We start from the raw sequence: 21125 nt of genomic DNA on the forward strand, positions 1-21125 counted from the left end.
TGCAGAAGGGATCGCTGATATTTGAAATTCCTCCTGGTTCTTTTTGAAAAATGGGCTTAGTAGATATGGCAATGGCTGGTGTGGCCAGGCATATGGTTGCAAGCATAGCAGACTGACAGTAATTTTAGTCTTCTCACTCATGCCTCAACCGAAAATGATTCTATTTTTGTGCCTATAATTTTTTCGCGCGAATTGCTTTCCACATTAGCTTATAGTCATGAGGCATAGCATTCTGTCGATGATTAATGATGTTATCAAAGTTTGGTACAGTATTGATGAGAGAGAATCTTCAGCTGTAGAAGCAGTTGATAGCACCCCCATGCTCCTCTAGCCTTGTGGTTTCTCTGACTTTCTAAAGTTATACTCAAGTAAAAAAAGTAATCCTGCATTGTTAAAGCAATACGCCTAGTTTCGAAATACACCGTAATTAGCTAGAGCCTTGTGGTTTCTCTGGCTTTCTAAAATTATACTCAAGTAAAAAAAGTAATCCTGCATAGTTAAAGCAATACGCCTAGTTTCGAAATACACCGTAATTAGCAGCAGTTGCTTTTTAATATGTAAGAAAATAAACGAAAGCACAAATACTGGTGGGGCCACCATCTTTCTCAGCGATTTGCGACTTCTGAAATTTTAGAGGTGTACTTGTGCAGCCTGTAAAGGCTTTCGATACTGACATTTACATATTGGCTTTCAAAAGTATAGAAAGTCAGGGAACTTTCTTTCGGTAGGGTTCTTCATGTTCACAGTGAGAAAGCAGCGTTGCCTTGCTCGTGGTTTGTCACGTCGTGCTGGTCAATTCAACTCTCAAAAAAAAAAAAAAAGAAACGGGTGACCTTAGCAAGGATGAGAGGTTCCTGATTATTTCTTCACTTCTGAGCAAACCAAACAAGGCCCAGTCTTTAGTTGCACCGAAAACGTGTTACGGCTTTAGTGCCTGCTTTAATGGATGTGTCAGGTCAAGAAGTAAAATTTTCAGCCCCTTATCCGAGCCTGTGGGCTTTGTGACAAAGCTGATTAAGTTGTGCAAAGTTCTTACACAAGATAATTATGATATTACTTTATTTGCCATTTTCTCTTTTGTTCAAGTTCCGCATGGCTGTGGAATGCCAAATCAGAGCAGCAGACATTCACGCCCTTCGGTTTATTTGTACACAAAACTTTGACAGCTGTAGTTGATATTCTTTTCTTGTGCTTGATCAGTGCTTGATCTGAAACGCATGTGGTTCACAACTTGCAGGAGTCTGACGAACCTTCAGTAAGGCCGCAGGTCAGTCTCAACAAATCCTCAAAAAAAATATCGAACATGCACATTTTCCAAGCTTTGCTTTTTAAAATGGTGAATGCCACTCCGCAGCTTTTAACACGAATGTCATTGCCCTTTTTTCAGCCTCTGCCGAGAAAGAGCCTGGTTTGTAGAGATGCTTTATCTAATATGTGTTTGGTTGCTGTCGCATGCCCGTGTCTCGCCACTTTATTATCGAGACGTATGTTGTCCTTGATTGTGTGCTTCGTGGCTCTGCACTGCATCTGCGCTGCACTGCACTGCACTGCACTGCACTGCAAATGCAACTTCATCCCATGCACGGGATCCCTGCGCTTCTTTGTCTGCGTGCACTGGCATTTCGAATGTGCTGCAAGCTTTGTTGTGGTCAGCAGCGTATGTGTGTCTAAACTCCTAGGCATGTCAGTGGAGCTGCAACAAAGGCTGCTCTAAATGCGGTAGCACTTGTTGATATGACGAAGTACTCTCACAAGCTGAGGAAAGGGAGGTGGTGGGATTGGGAAGTTGCACATAATGGATTTTTTTATTATGGGGGTTTGACGTGCCAACGCTCCACAGACGGTGAGGCGTGCCATAGTGGAGGGCTCCGGATTGATTTCGACCACCTGGGGGATCTTTAACGTGCGCTGAAATCTCGAACACACGGGCATTTTCGCTTTTCACCTCCATCAGAAAAGTGGCCGCTGCAACTTGAAATCAAACCCGCGTCCTTGGGCTCAGCAGCACAATGCTTTAGCCACTGAGCCACCGCAGCGGGTAGTTGCACATAATGGATGTGGAGCGCGAAGATCCAAAGTGTACTCTTCGACTCCTGCTATATCTCAGTTAATGCTCAGCTGTGGCCTTTCTTCTTACTCTTGGTATTAACTGGAAAAGACCAATGCATTTAAAGGATAAAACAGAAATAGAGATAAGAAAAAGAACAGGCCCTGCTTTTTTTTTTTCTTTTTGTCATGTTTTGTATACAATTTTAATTAACGCACAGTGAAGGTCGAGAGGGTTTGCCTTTTTTTTTTTGTATTGTTCTTTGTGTGCAATTTCGTTGTATGGGATTGCATGTGTGTGTGTGGCCAGCATTTCTGCACTGCTGCTAATGTTTCACTGTGTGGAGGCTGCTGTTTGTTGCCCTTTAATGTGCCCCACCTCTGCTGCCACTTGCTCGCACAACTGTGGCTTGCACTTGAAGCATGAGAGTCTATTGTCCCATGCCAGTGTGCAGAGTGAATTTGGTGCCTCATGTTATTGTGTTGTGTGTTTGCATTCCTGTATTGTAATTCTAAGTGAGAGTTTCACAAAAGTAGTAAGTGTTTTGCCTTTTTTTTGTTACCGAGCTCGGCATTCCGTGAGACCTTGGCTAAAGCAGTTCAACAGCCAGTGGCCTTGTCTCCCCTGCTTAGGTGCACAGTCTGACGGCTCGCAGCCTGCCCCGAGAGTTCCGGGAGCACGCTCAGCGAAATCTGGTTCCGCGCCAGATGAACCGCACTGTCATCAAGTCACCTTCGTCCCCACCAGCGACTGCCTGCGACCAGGTTTTCCCAGCGCAGTCATTGCAGGCGACAGCATCCAACAACAGCAGTGACAACAACGTTGCAGGTTTGTATTGACAATTTTTCGCTGGCTGTGGCAGTGGATGCACTGGTGCCCACTTTCTTTATCATATGGTATAGACCGCTTATAATGTATTATGTCGCGGGATTCGCAAAAATCCGCACTATAAGCGGCACCGCACTAGAAACAAAACATGCGCAAATCCAATCACATCGCAGTCTACCTCTCAATTATTCTTTGTTTATCATCACTCAAACGAAGGCCTCTTAAAAATGGCGGCACAATCTTTATTTCGTCTCCTTTTTTTTTTCCCCAACATCAGACGTTCTGCAGAATTTACAAGCTGCTGCTTGGCTTTAACTTCTTTGTGTCTGTGTTTTGAGGAGGCACATCTACGTTTCTTACAGCCTACGTACGGATGCCGCAGGACAGCGTGATAAGAACACAAGTCGGATTTTATTTTTTTTCACCCCAGCTCGCGTTGGCCATGCCGAAGGTGGCTGCTTATCAGCACAGTGTACAGGTAGGGGAACATGCGGCATTACGGCTCGCTATCTTCAGGTGTTCAAAAAGGAAAAGGGCGGTTGCTTATCTGCACAACGTTGTAATCGAAACTACTTACCATGAAGAAACTACTTACCATGCGAGGAGGGGTGGGGGATGGGGGGAAGTGGAGGGGCTTGCTATCTTGCGAAATGCATCAAGCAAGGACAGTTGTGGTTATCACGTGCAATTTTAACGGAACGCGCAAACTAAAGGGTGCCTATTTTTTTATTTTCTGTGTCAAAGTTACAGGAGAGCAGGGAGCACGCACTGCGTCGTATGACTGATTCAGTCTTTTTTATTTTTTCTCGCGACCCTAAAACGAGGCCCCAGCTGTGCCGATCGGTCAGCAGACCCGCCAAAAAACCACGCTATAAACGGTATTGCGCTTCAGGCAACTGCATTGTACGCGGAAAGCTTATGCATTGACTTCTATGAGAGGCCTACCGGTGGCCATGAAAACCCGCTTTATATCCAGCCCCACACTATAAGCGGTTACATTATAAATGGTCTACACTGTACATGTATGTATGTGTGTGTGTGTGTGTGTGTGTTGTGTGTTGTGTGTTGTGGAATGAGGTTGTGGAATGAGGTGGACTTCGCCTTGCATAGCTGCTGGCAATTGCTCAGCCTAATCGTCCTCAATATGATATCAGAGACACGCAGTCACCACACCTCACTTAATCCTGTGGACTGCAAGAATCCGAGTAGGAGATGAGACCCCTTTGTTCACACAATCCAGTGGTCCCTACGAAAAATAATTTCCTCTGATGTAGCATTGGGCACTCCTAATTTCTGGAGATAACAGAAAAAGTTCATCCGCTCAGGGTTGGTTGTGGAGTAGTTCATAATGTAGTGATCAATGTCACCAGTCACACTGCATGAGGGGAACAAAGGGGATGAAACAATGTATGTAGCCAAGCTGGTGTACAGGTTGAGTCTGTTCTTACTCGGAGCAGACAGGCTTCGGCTCTTTTCAGGCCTTTCATCACGACTGGTTGATGTACTGTTCGCCACAGCTGTTTAAGGGGACGTGCTCCTCCAAACAACTTTTTTTTTAATAATGAAGTTAGGAGGCTGAAATTTTCACAGCTTATAGAGATTGAGCTCCTCTGGTCATATATGTAATCAGATTTTGAATAGCTGCTCCGGATAAAATGTTACGCAGCATGACTTTCAGAAAAATGGCTTTTTTGTGCACACTTTTTTTTATAGTAAAAATTTTTTCTGAAACTTTTAAAATAGCCTAGGTGGTTCCTTATGAACTGCAGAGTGCACAAATCTACCTGAAAAAGCCTCATCATCATTTTCCTCACCACGAAAAAAAAATGACTGATAGTGTGCCTTTTTTTGTTCTGTATATTTTTGTTTTATGACCGTCAGAAATATCTAAGGACACAAATTGCACAATGAACAAGATTTGTGCACTCTACGTGTTATAATGAACATCTGTGCAAAATTTCATCCTGATACGACAACTTTAAGTGGGAAAATAAGTGTGCACAAACTCAGAAAACGGACAAAAACAACAAGCTGAGAAAAACGCAATTGAAAGTTTATTTCTTTGGCAGACTCAGAAATTCTTGCTCGAACAACATGAAATTTGGTGGGGATACAGTCTGAAATGTCCACATTGAGGTACTAAAACTAGAATGCTCCTGCTGCATAAGTTGCACCCTCACGGTTTTTGCTGGGGTAGTCCTTGGTATGGGATTGTTTCACCAGGCTGCGGCAATGGGGCTAGCCTTAGCAGTCAGATTTGCACACATCTGCCTGATCCTCCGCTGGTCACTTGCATTGCTTAGTCTGACCAGTTCTTCTGAAGGGAAGATCTGACCAGTTCTTCTGAAGGGAAGATTCCCAGTTCTTGGAGAACTTGCTCAAAACTAGTGTGGCCTCTGTTGAACCACAACCCTGCGAGGGCAGTGGCAGTCTCCACTACAGTGAACTGCAGGTTGTACGATAGCGTCCTGTGCCAGATGCACAGTGCTGCTTCCGTCTCCATGGCATGGGATGAGCAGTCAACATTTTTTTCACACACAAGAGGCATGAAAGGCTTGCCACACTTCCTCCTCTTGCTCATCAAGCTTTTGGTGGCGGCTACAAGTACAAGTAGTTTGACAGCACCTCAAAATCCAGGCAGAGACCAGTGTCAAGAGAAGTGGCAGTGCCAACACTGTTGTGGCTCGTGTCTTTGCTTCTGCCAAGTACCATCAAAAATCACACTGAGGTCAGTCTGACCAGCTTGCAACGCAGTTACTTGCCTTGCTTCAGCAAGGTTGTCTGAGACGCCTTTTCTGGCCGCAACATGAACTTTCTTGCCAGTGTTGTAGAACGTCTTTTGATGCTGTGGTTTTGGTAGACCAAGAATGGCACAAAACCTGCACAGCTGATCGTGTCCGATGCCAACCGCGCGTGCAGCGAGTACCGCTTTCACATTGACGGCGAAACTGCAGAGTTCCGGTTTGCGGCCTCCGCGATCCACGGCGGCAGCGCGCTGCGACGAGTAAACAGAAGAAATCACTCCCGCAGGGCACTTCTCGTTTTTGCACTTCAGTTCCAGTACCGATGCGAGGCCCTTCCGCTTGTTCGCAACCTCAACTACGACGAGTTCGCACTTCCCGCACGTCGCGCACACGGCGGCACTCAAGGTCAGTCAGAGCGCCGACTCCACAGATAACTGCACCGCTCCCGTGGCTGGCTGTCTCCTCACCTTGGAAGGCTGCCGACTTCTTCTCCGATGCGCTTATAAAGCCGATATCTTCGCTGATAAAATCAGCCCCGCCCGGTAGAGCCGCGCTTGCAACGCTTGAAGGCCCGGCGCCGTTAGGCCTCACGGTGCCGGTCGTGCCGGCATTGGCCGTGGTCGTCACAATGCTGCGCCGCTCGCGCTTTCCTTTATACCGGCATGAAGTACGCTGCTTCCGGCGACAAAAGTCGCGCTTCTCCTCACCGTTCACGATTAAAAACACACGATAAGGAAATAGAAAAGATAGCGCGAAGTAGCGAACGGAACGATGCGGGCGATGGCGGCTCACAAGCGGCAAGAGCCAATGGCGGTCCCGCTTTCGCGTCACGTGATTTAAATGCCCAGTGGGAGCTCGCAAAACAAGCGGGAAGAAACATTTTTTTTATTTTTTTTTACGCGGAGATACGAAGCTGGCGAGCGGCTCAATCGAGAGAAGAAGGCTTGATCTACCTCTCTCAAGTGACCAAAATGGCGGCGAGCCACGCTGCCGTGCGGAATAAATTCTCAAACCTGGCCGAAATTTGGCTTGATTGCGCGATTTCTTGGGTCACCGCGAGTCATTCAGACACATTTTTCACTAAGTTCTCGTTCATATTTCGTTTTCATTTTTTTACCCATGAAAGAAGGATAGTCAAAGATGCTAATGCAAGGGAAAACAAAAAATCGGTATATTTCGAAAAAATCGCGTTTTTTCGACCCGCGTGTCCCCTTAAAGTGCTCGCGAATGGTCTGTTCCTGTATGCGTTGGAAATCGCACCGCGTCTGCACCATCCTTGTAGATGATAAGGCGTCCTTGGCTAAGCTGTCAGCATGTTCGTTTCCCATTACACCGACGTGTAACGGGATCCACTGGAATTGCACGATGAAGCCTTCATGCTTGAGCCGCTTTAATAGAACTAGGAATCGCTGACAGGTCTTTTCCACAGGTATAACCCACTGCAGCAGGTGAAGGACTGACTTTGAATCGCTGAATGTTGCGACTTTTTGCCTTTCAAACAATGACAGTTGGCGCAACTTAGCTTCTATGGCAACACACTTATTCCCTGTGTCGCCCTGGCAGCCCACGAAATATTCAAACTGGGTATGAAGAAAGCCGCCGCGCACGCCCCACTTTTTGTGTCAACTGATCCATCAGTGTATATGCGCGGAGAGTCCACGTACTCCCGTTCCAAATGCTCCAGCACCAGTGACATTGCTTCAGCAGTAGGTATACAATACTTCGAGCGCATATGAGGGATGGTCAATGCGCAATCCACACTCTCCTGGTACCAAGGCGGGTCCAAAGTAGCCCTTTTCCCAGGCCATTTGGGACACAGTACTCCAAGAGTATTTAGGGTTGCATGGGCACGAGACCCTACCCTTAATCGTAGATGCCGCAGTAATGCTAATCCAGCACTTGTTTTGCCGAGGCACAACACTTGCATAAGCAAACGTTGAGACACCTGAAGACGAAGAGGTGTTGACTGCGCCTCATAGAGGATCTTGTTATTTCCAGCTGCTTGAGGAATGCCAAGAGACAGCCTAAGCCCTTTCCTGTGTAAGGATTCCAACCGCTCATATTGTATCTCTGAAGGCGATATGAGAGGCAGCTGATAGAGCATGCGGTTCAGGATCGAGGCTTCGTGCAGCTTGGCCATAGAGGCTGGGTGATTTCCCCATGTCACACCGGCAATTCTCCACAGTACATTAAGTCTTGGCGCCACAGAGGAAATCGTAGAGTCGACAGCCTTATGCCAATTCGACCTATGGTCTAGAACGATTCCTAGGAATCATACATGAGTAGCTTGGCGGAAGGGATGCCATTCAGTTCTATCCTGAGACGTGCAGACCTGCGTCGTACACCAGGAAATACAGTTAAACCTCGTTATAACGAAATTGAAGGGGCACCGCGATTTGCTCGTTATAGCCAATATTTCGTTATAGCCGTAACCGAAATTTACTGCAAATATTATGCATTGTAGTTACCTAAAACAAAAAGCGGGCGAAATAGCATCTTGCTGCACGGCGATAGTCAGTAAAATAAACACATTCCGGAGGTAAAAAGGAAAAGTCACAAACCTACTTTATTGCAGTTCAACACTCGTATTTCAAACAGACTTGGCTACGAAGTCCGTAATTGGACATTGGTGCACCTTCCTGATGCGAGCGATGGCTCCCTCAGCTGCGGCCAGTACGTTCACGCCATCTTCGCCGCCCTCGTGCGCGCCGAAGTAGCGACGCAGCACGTCCACCGCATCTAGTCCCTCCGACGCCGTCCTTAGCGCTTCTTTTCAAGCCATGTGCAACAGCGCTGACGATGGAATCTCGGTTGCTCACGATGGTGGACAGGGTACTCGTCCACACGTCAAAGTCTCTTGCCACCTTACCACGGAGTGCACCTTACCTTCCTTCACGCCCGATGCGACGGCTTTTATCATAGCCGTCTTCTGTTCAAGCGTGATAGTCTTTCGGCTTCCCGCCTGTCGCACTCGCGCTGTTGGAATCACGCCGGCAGTACGATAAGATAAGGCTGAAGACTGCCAAAACCCACGCACACATAACTACGCAGCGACGTCGGCGATACGAGGAGGGGTGGAGGAGGAAGGCGACGCAACCGCGCGCGCCGTGTGCATTGGGGTTCTTCTCGGGCTCACCGCGGATAGTCCGCGGATTCCCCGCGGATTCCCCAAAGCCGTAGGGATACGTGGGAAAATCGAACGTCGGACTACAGTGAACTAGAATATTCTAGTTCACTCTAGTCGGACTGCTTCTCGGGGAGCCCGCGGTGAGGAGGGGAGGGGAGGGGGGCTTCGCGGGCGCAGCGTCCGCATGGCGCGCCAGCCAGCTTCGCGCGCGTGGCGGGAGTTTTGAACTGCTAATACAGTTGCCGCGTCACGCACTGTCTCAAATCTGCGTTGCGCACTGTTGTAAAATTAGCTCAAAATTTGATTTCTCAACGAAATTTGTTCGTTATATCCCGTAACGGGGAAATTTTACCTCGTTAAAACGAGGTTTTAAATACATTGGTTTCTATGGGGACTTTGAAGGGGAATTACGATTTGCTCGTTATATCCATTATTTCGTTATAGCCCGTCTCATTATAACGAGGTTTAACTGTAGAACAAAGCACGATTTCTCCTCTGATAGTGTCAGCCCTACTGTTGAAAGATACGCTTGAACAGACGAAACAGCATGTTGTGTAATCATTTTGTCTGGTGTCCGGTGAGCCAGATGCAGATGTTAACCGCATATATTGACATACGAGCTTTTGACTGATGATTCTTAGTGTAGAAGACAGGGCAGCCATGTCTACATTGAAGAGAATGGGCGACAGAACACTGCCCTGGGGTACACCTCGTGCTACAGTTCTTTTTGAACTAAAAACATTCTCTATCCGCACCTGCATGAAGCGGTCGGTCAAGAAGACTCGGATGAAGTGGAGTAGGTGTCCTGTAACCCCCATTGCTTGCAGATGACTCAAAATAGCACATTGCAAGACAGTCGTATGCTTTAGCCACATCAAGAAATAGAGCAACAGTGGACAAGCCATATGCACTATTACGTTCCAAGTGACTGTCCAGATCCAGTACACTGTCTTGGGCACTCAGCCGCTAGCGGAAGCCAGTCATGCAGACAGAAAGCTTTTTCCGGTGCTCTAGCCACCACATCAGCCTCTGGCACAGGCTAGCTTTTCCATGAACTTTGAGACACAAGAAGTAAGCGATACTGGCCGTTCTGTGATCGTTGTTTTTTATGCCCGTATGGTGCAATGAGGTGATTTTTCAACACCAGGCCTACAGTTACTGCAGCCTAGAACTACTCACTGTAAGAAAGAAAGAAAGAAGAGAGAGAGAGAGAGAGAGAGAGAGAGAGAGAGAGAGAGAGAGAGAGAGAGAGAGAGAGAGAGAGAGCAACGTTTCTCTTTCTTGTTCACGCACAGCTGCTGGAGACGTGACACCTGGCTACGCCTCTGATGAAAGCTCCACGAGTTCGTCCCTGGGTGGCGGCGGAGTGAGCGGAGCAGCGAGGCAGCCGTCCGGTGGAAAGCGGCGCCCGCGGGTCGCGGCATCTCGTGGAATCCTCCAGCGGACCTCGTACTGGGAGCGCCGGGTGGAGCAGGGGCTGTTGTCGGACAGTTCGGTCACTGAGGAGTTCCCGCCACTTCATGAGGGGCGTGCCAACAGTGCGGCAAAATCCTAGGGACTGCCCAGCCTTGTTGCGTGTCCTCTGTCCTCGCCATCACGCCATTTGCACACGCGAGTGAGCACACTCGCATATCCTCCAGCACATCAGTCTGGCAGCCTTCCATTTCTTGTCTTTTCCATCACCTCTTTTTATGTTTGATAAAAGACAAATGCATTCAACTTTACATCCTAATTTTTATGCAAAATCAAAGTGTCGTGCGATTTGTATTTGTTCACACAGACAAAGAGTAAGACGTGCATTGTAGCAAGAAAAGACACAGTCGCTCGTTTCCTCTTTCTTTTTTTTAAGCATGTGATGCATGAGGACACAGTGTGACGAGTTTTGTTTGAAAGACTGGACCTTTTTGTTTGCCCAACTTGTCTACATTGTCTCAGTGCATAAATGTATTGCGGTTTCCTTTCACGGTGCTTTCAACCTTCAACTTCGTCTGGTTCCCCCCCCCCTGCCAAGTTAAGTACGAAATGGCAGCTTTGCTTTTGTGATTCTATTCGCCAGGCTGCTGTATTGTGCCACACAACGTTTGGAACAAGCTGATGCATCTATCCATAGGAAATATCATAGGCACCCCTCAGTTCAATGTTATTTTGTGTTAAATGATGGCAAAAGCACATTCCAGGAGAGGTTTACTTTTTTTCCCCCACCCAAATGACCCTAAGCGGTTTTGTTGTAAGCATTGGGCACGATCATGAAAATGTGCCTGCTTCTGTGTTTGCGGCGCTTCTCACGTCTGTGACTTCTCTAAGAGCCGCGTGGTTGTTCGTCCTTCCTGGACTTTCTTCTGCAGTATTGCTCCAAATGTATTTGACGCATGAACTCCGATTTCATGCAAGTTTTATTTTAGCACATTGATTTGTGGCATGCCCCGTAGAAATGATCTGGCATGCTTAACGTGCAGAGAAACAGCCATCTGTATGTTTGTTCTTGTCATTCTTACTTCATGTTGAGTGGCATGCGTATTTATGGAACAACTGAGGCCACAGCTTTGCACAGGTCATATTGTTTTATTTGTTACTCTGTGTCACTTGACTGCTGTGTGCCTCGAAAAAGCTATTTACATGTGCCCCTGGCAGGATCAGCATTGCTGTCTTGCGGTCAAACCATCACTTGTTTACTCCGGTAGCTGTTTTTGCACTTGCCGTTTGTGTAGTGCCGTAGCATTGCACCGCGTTTTGTCATTTAGTGGAACTCGAAGACTGGAGCTAATTCCTCAGTATAATTTGTGTATTTTATGCTTTTCGAATCTTGTTAGATTGTTTACTTTGTCAAGCATTGTCACGTGCTGTTTGCTGTTCACAGCATTGTGGGTTTTCTTTTCTTTTTTTCTTTTGTTGCATTTTGGTGTGATGAAAAATTTTGAAGAAAACAGCCCCCTTTCTTTTTTTTTTTTTTTTGCTGCTATTTCTATTGGCGCTGGCATTGTAAACATAAATGTGGGATGTGGAAAACTTTCATCCTGGTGTAACCTTTTTTTTTTTTTTTTGTCATAGTCAGCACAATGGCGCACGTACTATGCAGCTAACACTAGATGCCTGCAAATAACTTGAGTTCTGATGGCCTGTTTTGCAACTTCTTACGTGCTCCTGAACAAATGAACGAAGGGGCGATCGCAAAGACCTGTGAAGACTGTTCGGTCTCCTGCCAGTGCCAAAAGAGTTGGGCTCTCAACTTGGTTTCACGGCAGCCTGCTCTGTTCTTCACAAAAGTGAAGAAGCTAGAATTTTTTTTTTTCTTATCACACTAATTGTGCACTCTAACTGGTAAAAGGGGCCACTGTAGGTAAATACATTTGACCAGTTAACCTACTAATTGCCTCGTTTTGGTAGCTTTTTTTTTTTTTGAGAGAGTCTAATACATTTTTCCGGCTTTTAACGATGCTGTTGTTTCGACTTGCGTGAGGGTAGTGTCTAGTTTGTCTATTTACCTCAGGAAGGTCTTTAGAGTATTCTCTTATGTACTTAGGTTGTAAAGAAATTTATACATATACATATGTACACATATATAAATATATACATTGTATGTTTACAAGGAATAATTGCCTGGGAGCTAACAGAGGGTACAGGTAATTAATTATGTGCTAAAAGAAATCACTGACAGGTTTTGTTTTGTGTATTGATTACTGAGCACACAGCTAGTCAGGGTTAGTGTGTGTATGTGTGTGCGCGAGCATGTGTGCCATAGCAACCAGGCTGTGGACATACTGTAAACATTCCAGAGTTAGCGGGCACGGTTCTTGCAACAAGACGGTGCCCTCACTTCCTTGCCTGTGCAGCAGTTTGTTTGCCTGGTTTTCTGTGGTGGGAGGCACTTGGGTTCCTGCAACAGCATTTTTCTGTTTGTGAAATTTCCCGGCGAATCTCCTCGTCCTGTACGCACAGTATTCTTTCTCAGCAGTTAAACTGCACAGTCCTATTTTCCGGTTTTTACGCTTTTGCGTGCATTGTACTTCGCGTATATTTTTTTATGCGAGAAATTTTGTGGAAATATTCGTTTGTGGTCTCAAACATCATTTTTGTTTTCGTTCAGTGGAACTATTCTTGCCTGCTTAAGTTGAGCATTCGAGCTACCTTTGAGTGTTAAAATTTCAGCTGTTACATTTTCTTCGCCACAGCCCTCCTCATTTCGTCCGTAATGGGAAACCACCACGCACATGCAGCCCTAATGTCTTTGCATTCGCTTGCGCCCTGATCATAGCCTACAATAAGAGGGTTGAACAGTGGGAAGGCTTTGTGGTTTGTTAACTAAGTGTCCTGCTCGATGCGTCTTCTCTCTGTTGTGTCTCCCGTTCTCTCTCTCTTTTTTGGTGATTGTGATTGTAGTAGTTCACACAGAACATTCACTCAGTCATAGGAAGGTTTTTTTTTTTTTTTTCGTTGTTGATGCCCTGCATTCTGTGTGTCTGCCCAGTGGACTTGGAGTTGGCAGCATGTTTTCTTGAAACAGTGCTGCAGTGTACAGAGTGACTTCCTAAGATGCGTCTGTGCCAGTCTGTGACTGTAAATAATCCTGCACAACTTTCGCTGTGCGCTGTATCGAATAAACACTATAGTCTTGTAGGCTGCTCCTAACGCCTCTTCACTTTCATGGCTTGTATGTGCTTTGGAAGGGGGAGCATAAGGGATAACAATCCAGAATTTTTGTTGTTTTTCTTTTCCATATCAGATAGAATCTTTTCCATATCAGATCAGATTATGTGGCCTTTGGTTCACTCGGGTTGCTGCTTGTATTTATCTATCTTGTAATTATCCGATTTTACCTTTGGGATTTCCTCCAAAGGTCCTTTTTTAGGCCAAAATTCTTGTACTCGTGGCCTTTAACTGATTTGTTAGGCGTAGTGACTGCCCTAAATTCGCCAGCCAGAAGAATGAAAAATTTATCCTCAGTGTAAACATGTATTTTTTCTTGGATCATAGATTATGAGTAGGCATCAGTGTTTTTGGTGTTGAATTTTAGCCTCTGTAACACGTTTTTGTGGGGAATGAAATACTTTCTTGTAGCTCCGGTTTTGTAATACGTAAGAAGTACATTTTGGGGGATTTATACACTTTCGTGTGATCTGTAAGAAATGGTTACATAACGCAGAGCTGCGGACTACAGCTATAAGACATCTGAATATTCATATTGCTGGATGGCAAAGCAAATGAGCCTCCATGCTAAAATTTTGCCACTTCAGACACACTTAATTCGAACTTGTTGCCTGAGCACTACCGAAAAAAATGAATGCCGCAAAAGGTGTGCATTGTTTTATCAGGAATCTACGTAAAAAATTAATAGGTCTCCTTTTTTTTTTTTTTTTTTTTCCCGGCCTTATAGCAGCTCAAAGCTGCTTTGAGCAGCCATGAAGCAGCTCTTTGAGACAAAAGTTACATAGTGGGTCACGTGAAAAAGCAGAGCTGCTCTGAGCTGCCAGTGATACGCCGCGGCAAGTGCACTGTGGAGGAGCAGACGATTTGTCGTCTGCTCATGTCGGCACCTCATGCAGGCAGGCACTCAACAACGTAAAGTTAGAACCCTGATAATTATTTGATTTCAAATTATTACAGTGAATAGTTTTTGAGAACGACCATCAAAGTAACTACAAAATTTCTCGGTTGCGTCACAAACCGTTGTCGACACAACCAAACGCACCGTTTCGACGTGTACGGGACGCTTTTACATTGCATATTCCGTTTGCAGCTGAGCACATGTTCTAAGGTGTGCACTGGCGGGTCGAAATGAACTGTTTACTGCACAAGCTGTTGCACTGCCTGCAATTTTGGATATATACTTGACTCCTATGGTGGCTGCGACAAAACAGTGGCGTACCTTGAGGATAAATTTGCAATACGGGATGCAAACTGATGCGAAATCTCATCTCATTTGCTTCAGCAAGCGGTCATACAAACCTTTAATGACAGTATCCAAACGTTGCCATTTGTATACTATATATGCACTGGCAGGCGCGATAACCTGGTGCCCTTCGTTAAACACCGGTGTCCCGCCTTCGTCAAAGACCGCGGACACACCGGCGTCTTAACATCAAGTGTAATCACGAACTGCGAGGGAACAGCCAATAATCCCGCCATTGTCGCACTGAGTAGACTATCAACTGATGCCAGAACGAGCAAAAATTGCCAACGAGACCCCGAGGACACCGAGTGTCCTTTTGCATGTGTTGTCTGCTTGCGCGTCGTCCGCTCGTCTTTCTGTCGTCTGCTAGCTGCTCCTCCCCAGCCATGAGAGCAGTTTGGGGCAGCTCTGAGCTGCGCCCTGGTGCAAATGAAATACAATTCAGCAGCTCCAGAATTGGTGGGCAGAGCCAACGCGGTGCTGCTGCTGCAAATGAAACATGGAGCAGCTTGGAGCTGCTCAAAGCTGCTTTAAGCAGGCAAAAAAAAAAGACCATATGTCAAAACTCATACAATGTGGGATCATTCCCCTGCTTATTATCTGCTGGACAGCTCTTTGCAGGAGGCTGTCATCATACGAAATGACACAGATATGATGTCCGAGGGAAAAGGACATCTTGTACCTATATGCCAATAACCATCTGTAACCATGGTTTTAAGCGAAGCTTATTACTCCAGGTTAAACCCGGAAAACAACTCGTTCCTCATGATGGCGTCAGTCTGACCTTCAAGCTCAGCCAAGGTCGAGTCAGCGCCTCGTGGTTGTGCAGTGAAAGTGCCTACTAATCGCTTGTTTGCCTCAAAGGGAAGTGTGCGGAGAGGTGGATGGGGGGAAAGTGTAAGGGCGTGTGTCATCAGAAATTGATACAAGGTGGCACGGGATGCATCCGCGTTCATTGTACATTTGTGCCTACAGCACCGACTAGCCTCTATCTTTTGGCTTGCTGTGCCATTGTGTGCGCATTCACTGTGCGTTCTGCGTGAAAACCAAGCTATTGCCTGACAAACTCGGTTTAACTATGTTCACCCACGGCACAATATACCTTAACTCTATGTCAAGCGCTGAAGAGCTTCACTGGTCATCCACCTTCACAAAGTGGGATTCCTCACAAATTTTTTTTTTTTTTTTTTTTCAAATGAATTCATGTCCGCAGACTCATTTTTAGAAGCCTGACAGCCCGGATTTAAATTCGGTACAGAAACCGTGAGTTTGAACTCGCATTTCAATTGTTTAGTTCAAAATGAAGTGCAAGAAAAGGCAGAGTAATCCCTGCCTCGGATAGTAAATGTATACGCAGATGTAGTGCGACTCTGCACATACACGCATACAAACATGCATGCACTTTAGTGAATTCTACAAAAATTGCTGCTTCTGCATCCGCTTTCGTGTGTGTGTGTAGATTGACTTTCTCTGAAGTAAAGAATGAAATTTCTCGTTGATGGCGCTGACATGACTAAGTGCATAACAGGCCTCCCACAACTCTTGTAATGCCGCTTACCGTGAATAGTGGCCAATGTGGGTTGCGGGTGACATTTGGAGGAATGGTGGGTGAGGACATTCGGCCTCGAAGGTATATGTACGTGGGCTTGTCAGCGGTTCACTGAAAGGCGTTTGTGCAGTTTCAAGTATACCCTTCAGTTCTAAAGGCTCTTTTACCACATTTCTGCAAGAGAAGTGTGAGTATGATGCACTTAAATGTTTACCTTTCTAGACCATTGTCACTTTTAGTGACTGATCATCAGTGAAAAATAAAAGCCGTGGAACAAACGGCATTCCATGGGGCGTGCAATTAAATTGGGCAGCCCGGGGTACGCAGGGACCTGCCAGTGCATGCACAAGCCTGGTAACGCCTCGCTTTTATTGAAGTGATCCCATACTCTCAGATATCCAAAAGCATATATAGGATAATTCGCATGTACACGCTGTTTTTCAGCGCAGTTTCCTTTTGTCCCAGGGGTGCCCAAACACTATAGTTGAACATTATTTCACAGGTGGTACTTTATCTCTCGTGGGTGGTTGACTTGTTTTCATCCCGCGGCGAGGCCGAGTCATCGTTTGGTAGCAAGTCCCAGTCGTTCTGCAACGGCTCCGTGGCGAGGTTAGCCCCTGGAAACCTCGTAGAACCTGTCTGTGTTGCCAGTTCTTTTGCGTCGGTGGCTTTCTCGGCGAGCAACTTGTCCCGTTCAGCGTCGCGGTCTAGCGGCAGTAACGCGTCACGCTGGTCCCGGATAGCCACCGTGCGACGATATTCTGGTAGAGTGTCTACAGCGCGATGCGGAGCGAACGGCGCGTCTAGCAAGGCCAGAACCATTGCAGTCGAGGACAGGGTAGCGCTCAGGACAAACAAAACGACAAACAGCCGTGAATACGAGACAAGATCAGGCACGTCGAGCTGTGTGCCACTTGGTTTGCAGGCTTGCCCGTTGTCCGATGAGGCGTAGTCGAAGGTTGCGGATTCGGTACGCAGCTCCGGCAGCCGGATGTCTGAGCAACCAGGCTCCCAGTCCGTCTTCTCTATTAACGAATCATCCTCCTCGCTCTTTTTTTGAGGAATGATGGCGAACGGGAGCTGTGGACACAGCTTGAAAAGCCGTGTGCTCGGCAGTCGACGCAGATCCATGGCACTAGCGGCACGATCCTTCTTCTTCTTACCGGAGTGTAATGGTGATGATGGCCCGCGGAAAATGTCACATGGGGGCCAGAACGAACGAACCGCCGAGGTCCGTTGGCCAAAAAGTGAGCCCCAACAAAGAAAAAAATACCGAGTCAGAAATGAAGTGCAAAAAAAAAAAAAACTGGACAAGGCTGCCTGTTTCGTTCCCGGCGTCGTAACACACCAACCCAAGCTGCTCGACCACTACAGCAGAGAGGTCTCATTTTGGCGTGAGACGTCCATGTTTAAATCTCGCACCGGCACAACGCGCATGTCATGGGTAAGGCATGAAGCCTAGCTATGCGTGCACGCACCCCCCTCCCTCACCCATAAACGCATAAACCAGCAACCAGCGATGTGCACGTGCTTAGGCGTAAAAGACACCGGCTAAAATGTCGCTCCGAAAGCCCTTCAAGCTGAACGAGAATTATTGGCTCACGTCAACGTTCCAAGTGGGAAAGTTGCTCTTCATACAGGAGAAATTCGCAGCTACTCGACAAGGTGGAACTTTGTGCAGCAGCTGTGGCGGCTGCACGCTTTGCGGGAACGGCTTTCTGTTGTTTTCGCGCCAATTCGCGCTTCTGTGCGCGCCGGCGCTCCTTTGGTTCCCTCTCTTCTTCATCCAAGCGAACACGCGTCCGCCCCATAGCTAGTAAAAAGTACAACACAACTGCTTGTAACGGTGCTAGCGCCGTTAGCAGCTGATTGCGCAACTTTGGGAAAAAAAGCATCGGTGGTGGCGAGGGTATAAAACTCGTGAAATAGGTGTCGGGCTAAGAGGAGCGGAGAAGCGGTGCCAAGTAAAACGGCTTCACCGGAATGAAAACTGGGGTAGGGGGGCTTGACTTGCATCTTCTGTGTAAAACAGGCAGATATTCAAGCAGGCAGAGAAAACAATAACATCTAAATAGAAGGTAGCGTATCATACTTGCTAAGCGCAGTTTTACTGTATAGTATATTTGGGCTAGCATGAGTGTCACTGAGTTTTCCTCGTAACCGTGTTCTTGGCGTTTCTTCGAAAAAAACCACACAGACGTCAATTAATTTTGCTGCGTGTCGGTAATTTGGCGTTTCATAGGCAACTACGTTCTTGCCCGGCGAGAAACGACGCTTTCTTCAATTGAAAATTTCTGATCCGTGATATGACGCACTTATTGATATACGGAATATGCTGACTCCAAGGTCGGGTGGCCTCAGGGGTCCTGGAAAAAAAAAAGGCTCTTCCCCAATGCTTACTTCTCTTTAGAGAAGTTTATTCCTACTCCTCGTCCAGGGATCAGGGAGAGAAGGGAAGTCAGAAGGCTGCATCTGTTCCATGAAGCCCGGTGGCGAAACCTTAGGTACGGCTGCCTACGGAACCTCGTAAAACTTGGAGTATAGAGCGCATATTTCTTGTGTTGGTGCGGGCACGAGCCATGAAACAGGGCGGTGCATAAAAGTTGTCATATAAAAATTTCTTTTGCAGTGCGCAGCCAGAAGTGGCGAAGACCGGAGATGCCGAGCGGAACGTGTTCCGCTCCCCGCTAGCAGACGACGCTCGCTTTCCTAGCGCAACCATAGAGAAAGAAATATGGCGCAACTCGCAACCGCAGTGCCGCGGTGGCGAGAGTCGCGGCCGGCCGCCTTCTCTCCACGGCCGTGGCCGGGAGATACGGAACTGAAACTAAAGCGTGGCAAACTGTTCGCATGGCGACGCAGTGAAACATGCCCCTCGCGAGGGGCACGATCAAATGCAGAGCATTTCCGGGGGCGCACGACGTTAAGTAGTTTGCGTTACGTTAATGTTGTTGCACTTGTGGCAACTGCAGAGAGCGCTCGTCAGCAGTAAAATTGGCATCCTCGGCGCACGTTGAGTCCGAGAGAGGGGAGAGAGTGTCTTTGAAACGTGCCTGGGCGCGCTATCGAATGTTGATCGCGCCGATAGCGAAACGTCTGAGCCGGGCATGTCGAGGCGAGCGATGCGGACAAGAACGGGTGACATCGTGAGTTAAAGAAATGCTCTGCATTTAAAAGAGGGATGAAGGATAAAAACACCGAGGAATCAAAGCGGGCGTGACGCCGTCGCCGTTTCACCGAAGCCGTCTCCAGGCGTGTGGCGAGCCGCTACACGCCTGTCACGCCCGCTTTTATTCCCCGGTGTTTTTATCCTGTTCGCCCGATGCAATATTCGGCCGAGCCGCCACGACGAAAAAGGAGCGGCGACTCTGCGGCGGTGTAAGTTTGGGCCTGCCGGCCGCGGGCGGTTTGGTCTGGTTTGGACGAGGTGTGACTACGCACAGCTGTTGGCGCGTCGCCCCGTGCAACGAATTTGAGCCGGGCGCTCTGGCACAACACCTCCTCCCGCACTGCTGTTTCCCTTTCCCGGCGTGCACTGGGTCACCCTTTCTCAAAGCCCTCCTAAGACTCTTCTCCCGCACTGCTGTTTCCGGCTCGCACTCAATCCGACCAAAACCAACTTTTTTTTTTTTTTTGTTCCCGGCACTGGTTTCATTTACCTCACAACGAGCGTGCTTGAAACCGAAAGCTAAGGCTTTCGCCTGAAAATGGCTTTTGCATCGACCTATAAGATGCACAAGCCCCCAGCACAGGCTCCGAGTTTCGCCCACACTTACGCTGGGTAATCGCTATCCACGCCATCGAGAGGGGTACCGCGGTAACCGGCAAGTTACGCGGCTCACCTGGACACCATCATCTAGGTCATCGAACCACCAGAAGGTTAGTTCGAAGTACCCGAAATCCACAACACCGTCGGCTTCGCTAGGCCTGATCAGGCCTAGCTCTCTCGCTCACCTCATCGTCGCCGCCGCAGCATGCGCTCGTGCTCCGGCCGCTCTGGGGCCCCCTAAGAAATGTCTTCTCTGGGGAGGACTAGCTATAGGTCGATGCAAGTCATCTTCAGGCGAAAGCCTTAGCTTTGGGTTTCAAGCACCAGGCTGGGCAACCATCAGATACCGGCAGCATGCCATACGCGTGGCTTCTCAGGCAACGGCGCAACAAGTCCGTCCCAACTCGACTCCAAGAAGCAATCCCGCCGCAAGCGACCGGCTCAGCGGACACCGCCGGCGACGCCACTCCCGGCAACGATATCAAGATCGTCCTACGTCCCCGAGGCGGCCTGACCCTTGCGTCACTAGCCCAGGCTACACTCGCCGACGGAATACAGGTTCAAGCTCACGTTGTGCCGAACCGTGAGGACGAAGTTTGAGTGCAGCAAACCGCTAACTACCTCGTCAGTAGCACCCCTTCGGAGGAACGTGCCCACAAGAACGCAAGTGTGACCTCCTTGACGGTCCGCGGGAAGCAATACGAGGTTTCTGCTCACGTATAGCAGCTCCAGCCAGCAGCGTAGTCGGGGTCATATTTAATATCCCAGAAGACGACACGCCCGAGAAAGTGTTCGGCATCATATTTAGCGACAATTCGGACCCCCACATTCTTGAACTCGTCATTCTTGAACCGAACATTCTTGAATGTTCTTGAACAGTCTTGAACCGAACATTCTTGAACTTGAAAGCGGCTGAACTCGTCAAACATGGCCCAGATCCTGTTTGATGGTCAAAAAGTTCCCTTTTAGATTCGGTATCTGTCTTCGCTCTATATCGATGCAAGCTGTTTGCATCGATATAGAGCAAGATTGGGCAAGATGTGTGCCCAATGCGTCGGGCACACATCTTGTCACATCTGGGCACACAGCCAGGCGCCCAGCCTGGCTGACCTCACTTGGCCATTAAAGATGTTTCTCTCTCTCTCCCTCACCCCCCTCTGCCCCCGTTGCGGCA

At 47.7% G+C, this 21125-nt stretch overlaps 1 protein-coding gene across 7 annotated transcripts in view; it reads left to right on the forward strand.

Moving 5' to 3' along the window:
- Window positions 1-13360, forward strand: part of LOC144170124 (uncharacterized) — a 56728-nt gene extending 43368 nt beyond the window's left edge. For 4 of the 7 annotated variants that reach the window (XM_077699698.1, XM_077699703.1, XM_077699702.1 and 1 more), the window contains 4 exons: window positions 1238-1267; window positions 1388-1408; window positions 2680-2875; window positions 10042-13360. In XM_077699698.1, the coding sequence (XP_077555824.1) occupies window positions 1238-1267; window positions 1388-1408; window positions 2680-2875; window positions 10042-10301 (507 nt within the window). In that variant the 3' untranslated portion in view covers window positions 10302-13360. The remainder of the gene's footprint in view (window positions 1-1237; window positions 1268-1387; window positions 1409-2679; window positions 2876-10041) is intronic. The other 3 variants (XM_077699704.1, XM_077699701.1, XM_077699700.1) reach the window with 2 other exon arrangements.
- The last annotated feature ends 7765 nt before the right edge of the window (window positions 13361-21125 follow it).

Source organism: Haemaphysalis longicornis, unplaced genomic scaffold (assembly GCF_048455015.1).
Source record: "Haemaphysalis longicornis isolate Haplotype H1 unplaced genomic scaffold, Haemaphysalis longicornis Haplotype H1 scaffold_2, whole genome shotgun sequence".
NCBI lineage: Eukaryota > Metazoa > Arthropoda > Arachnida > Ixodida > Ixodidae > Haemaphysalis > Haemaphysalis longicornis.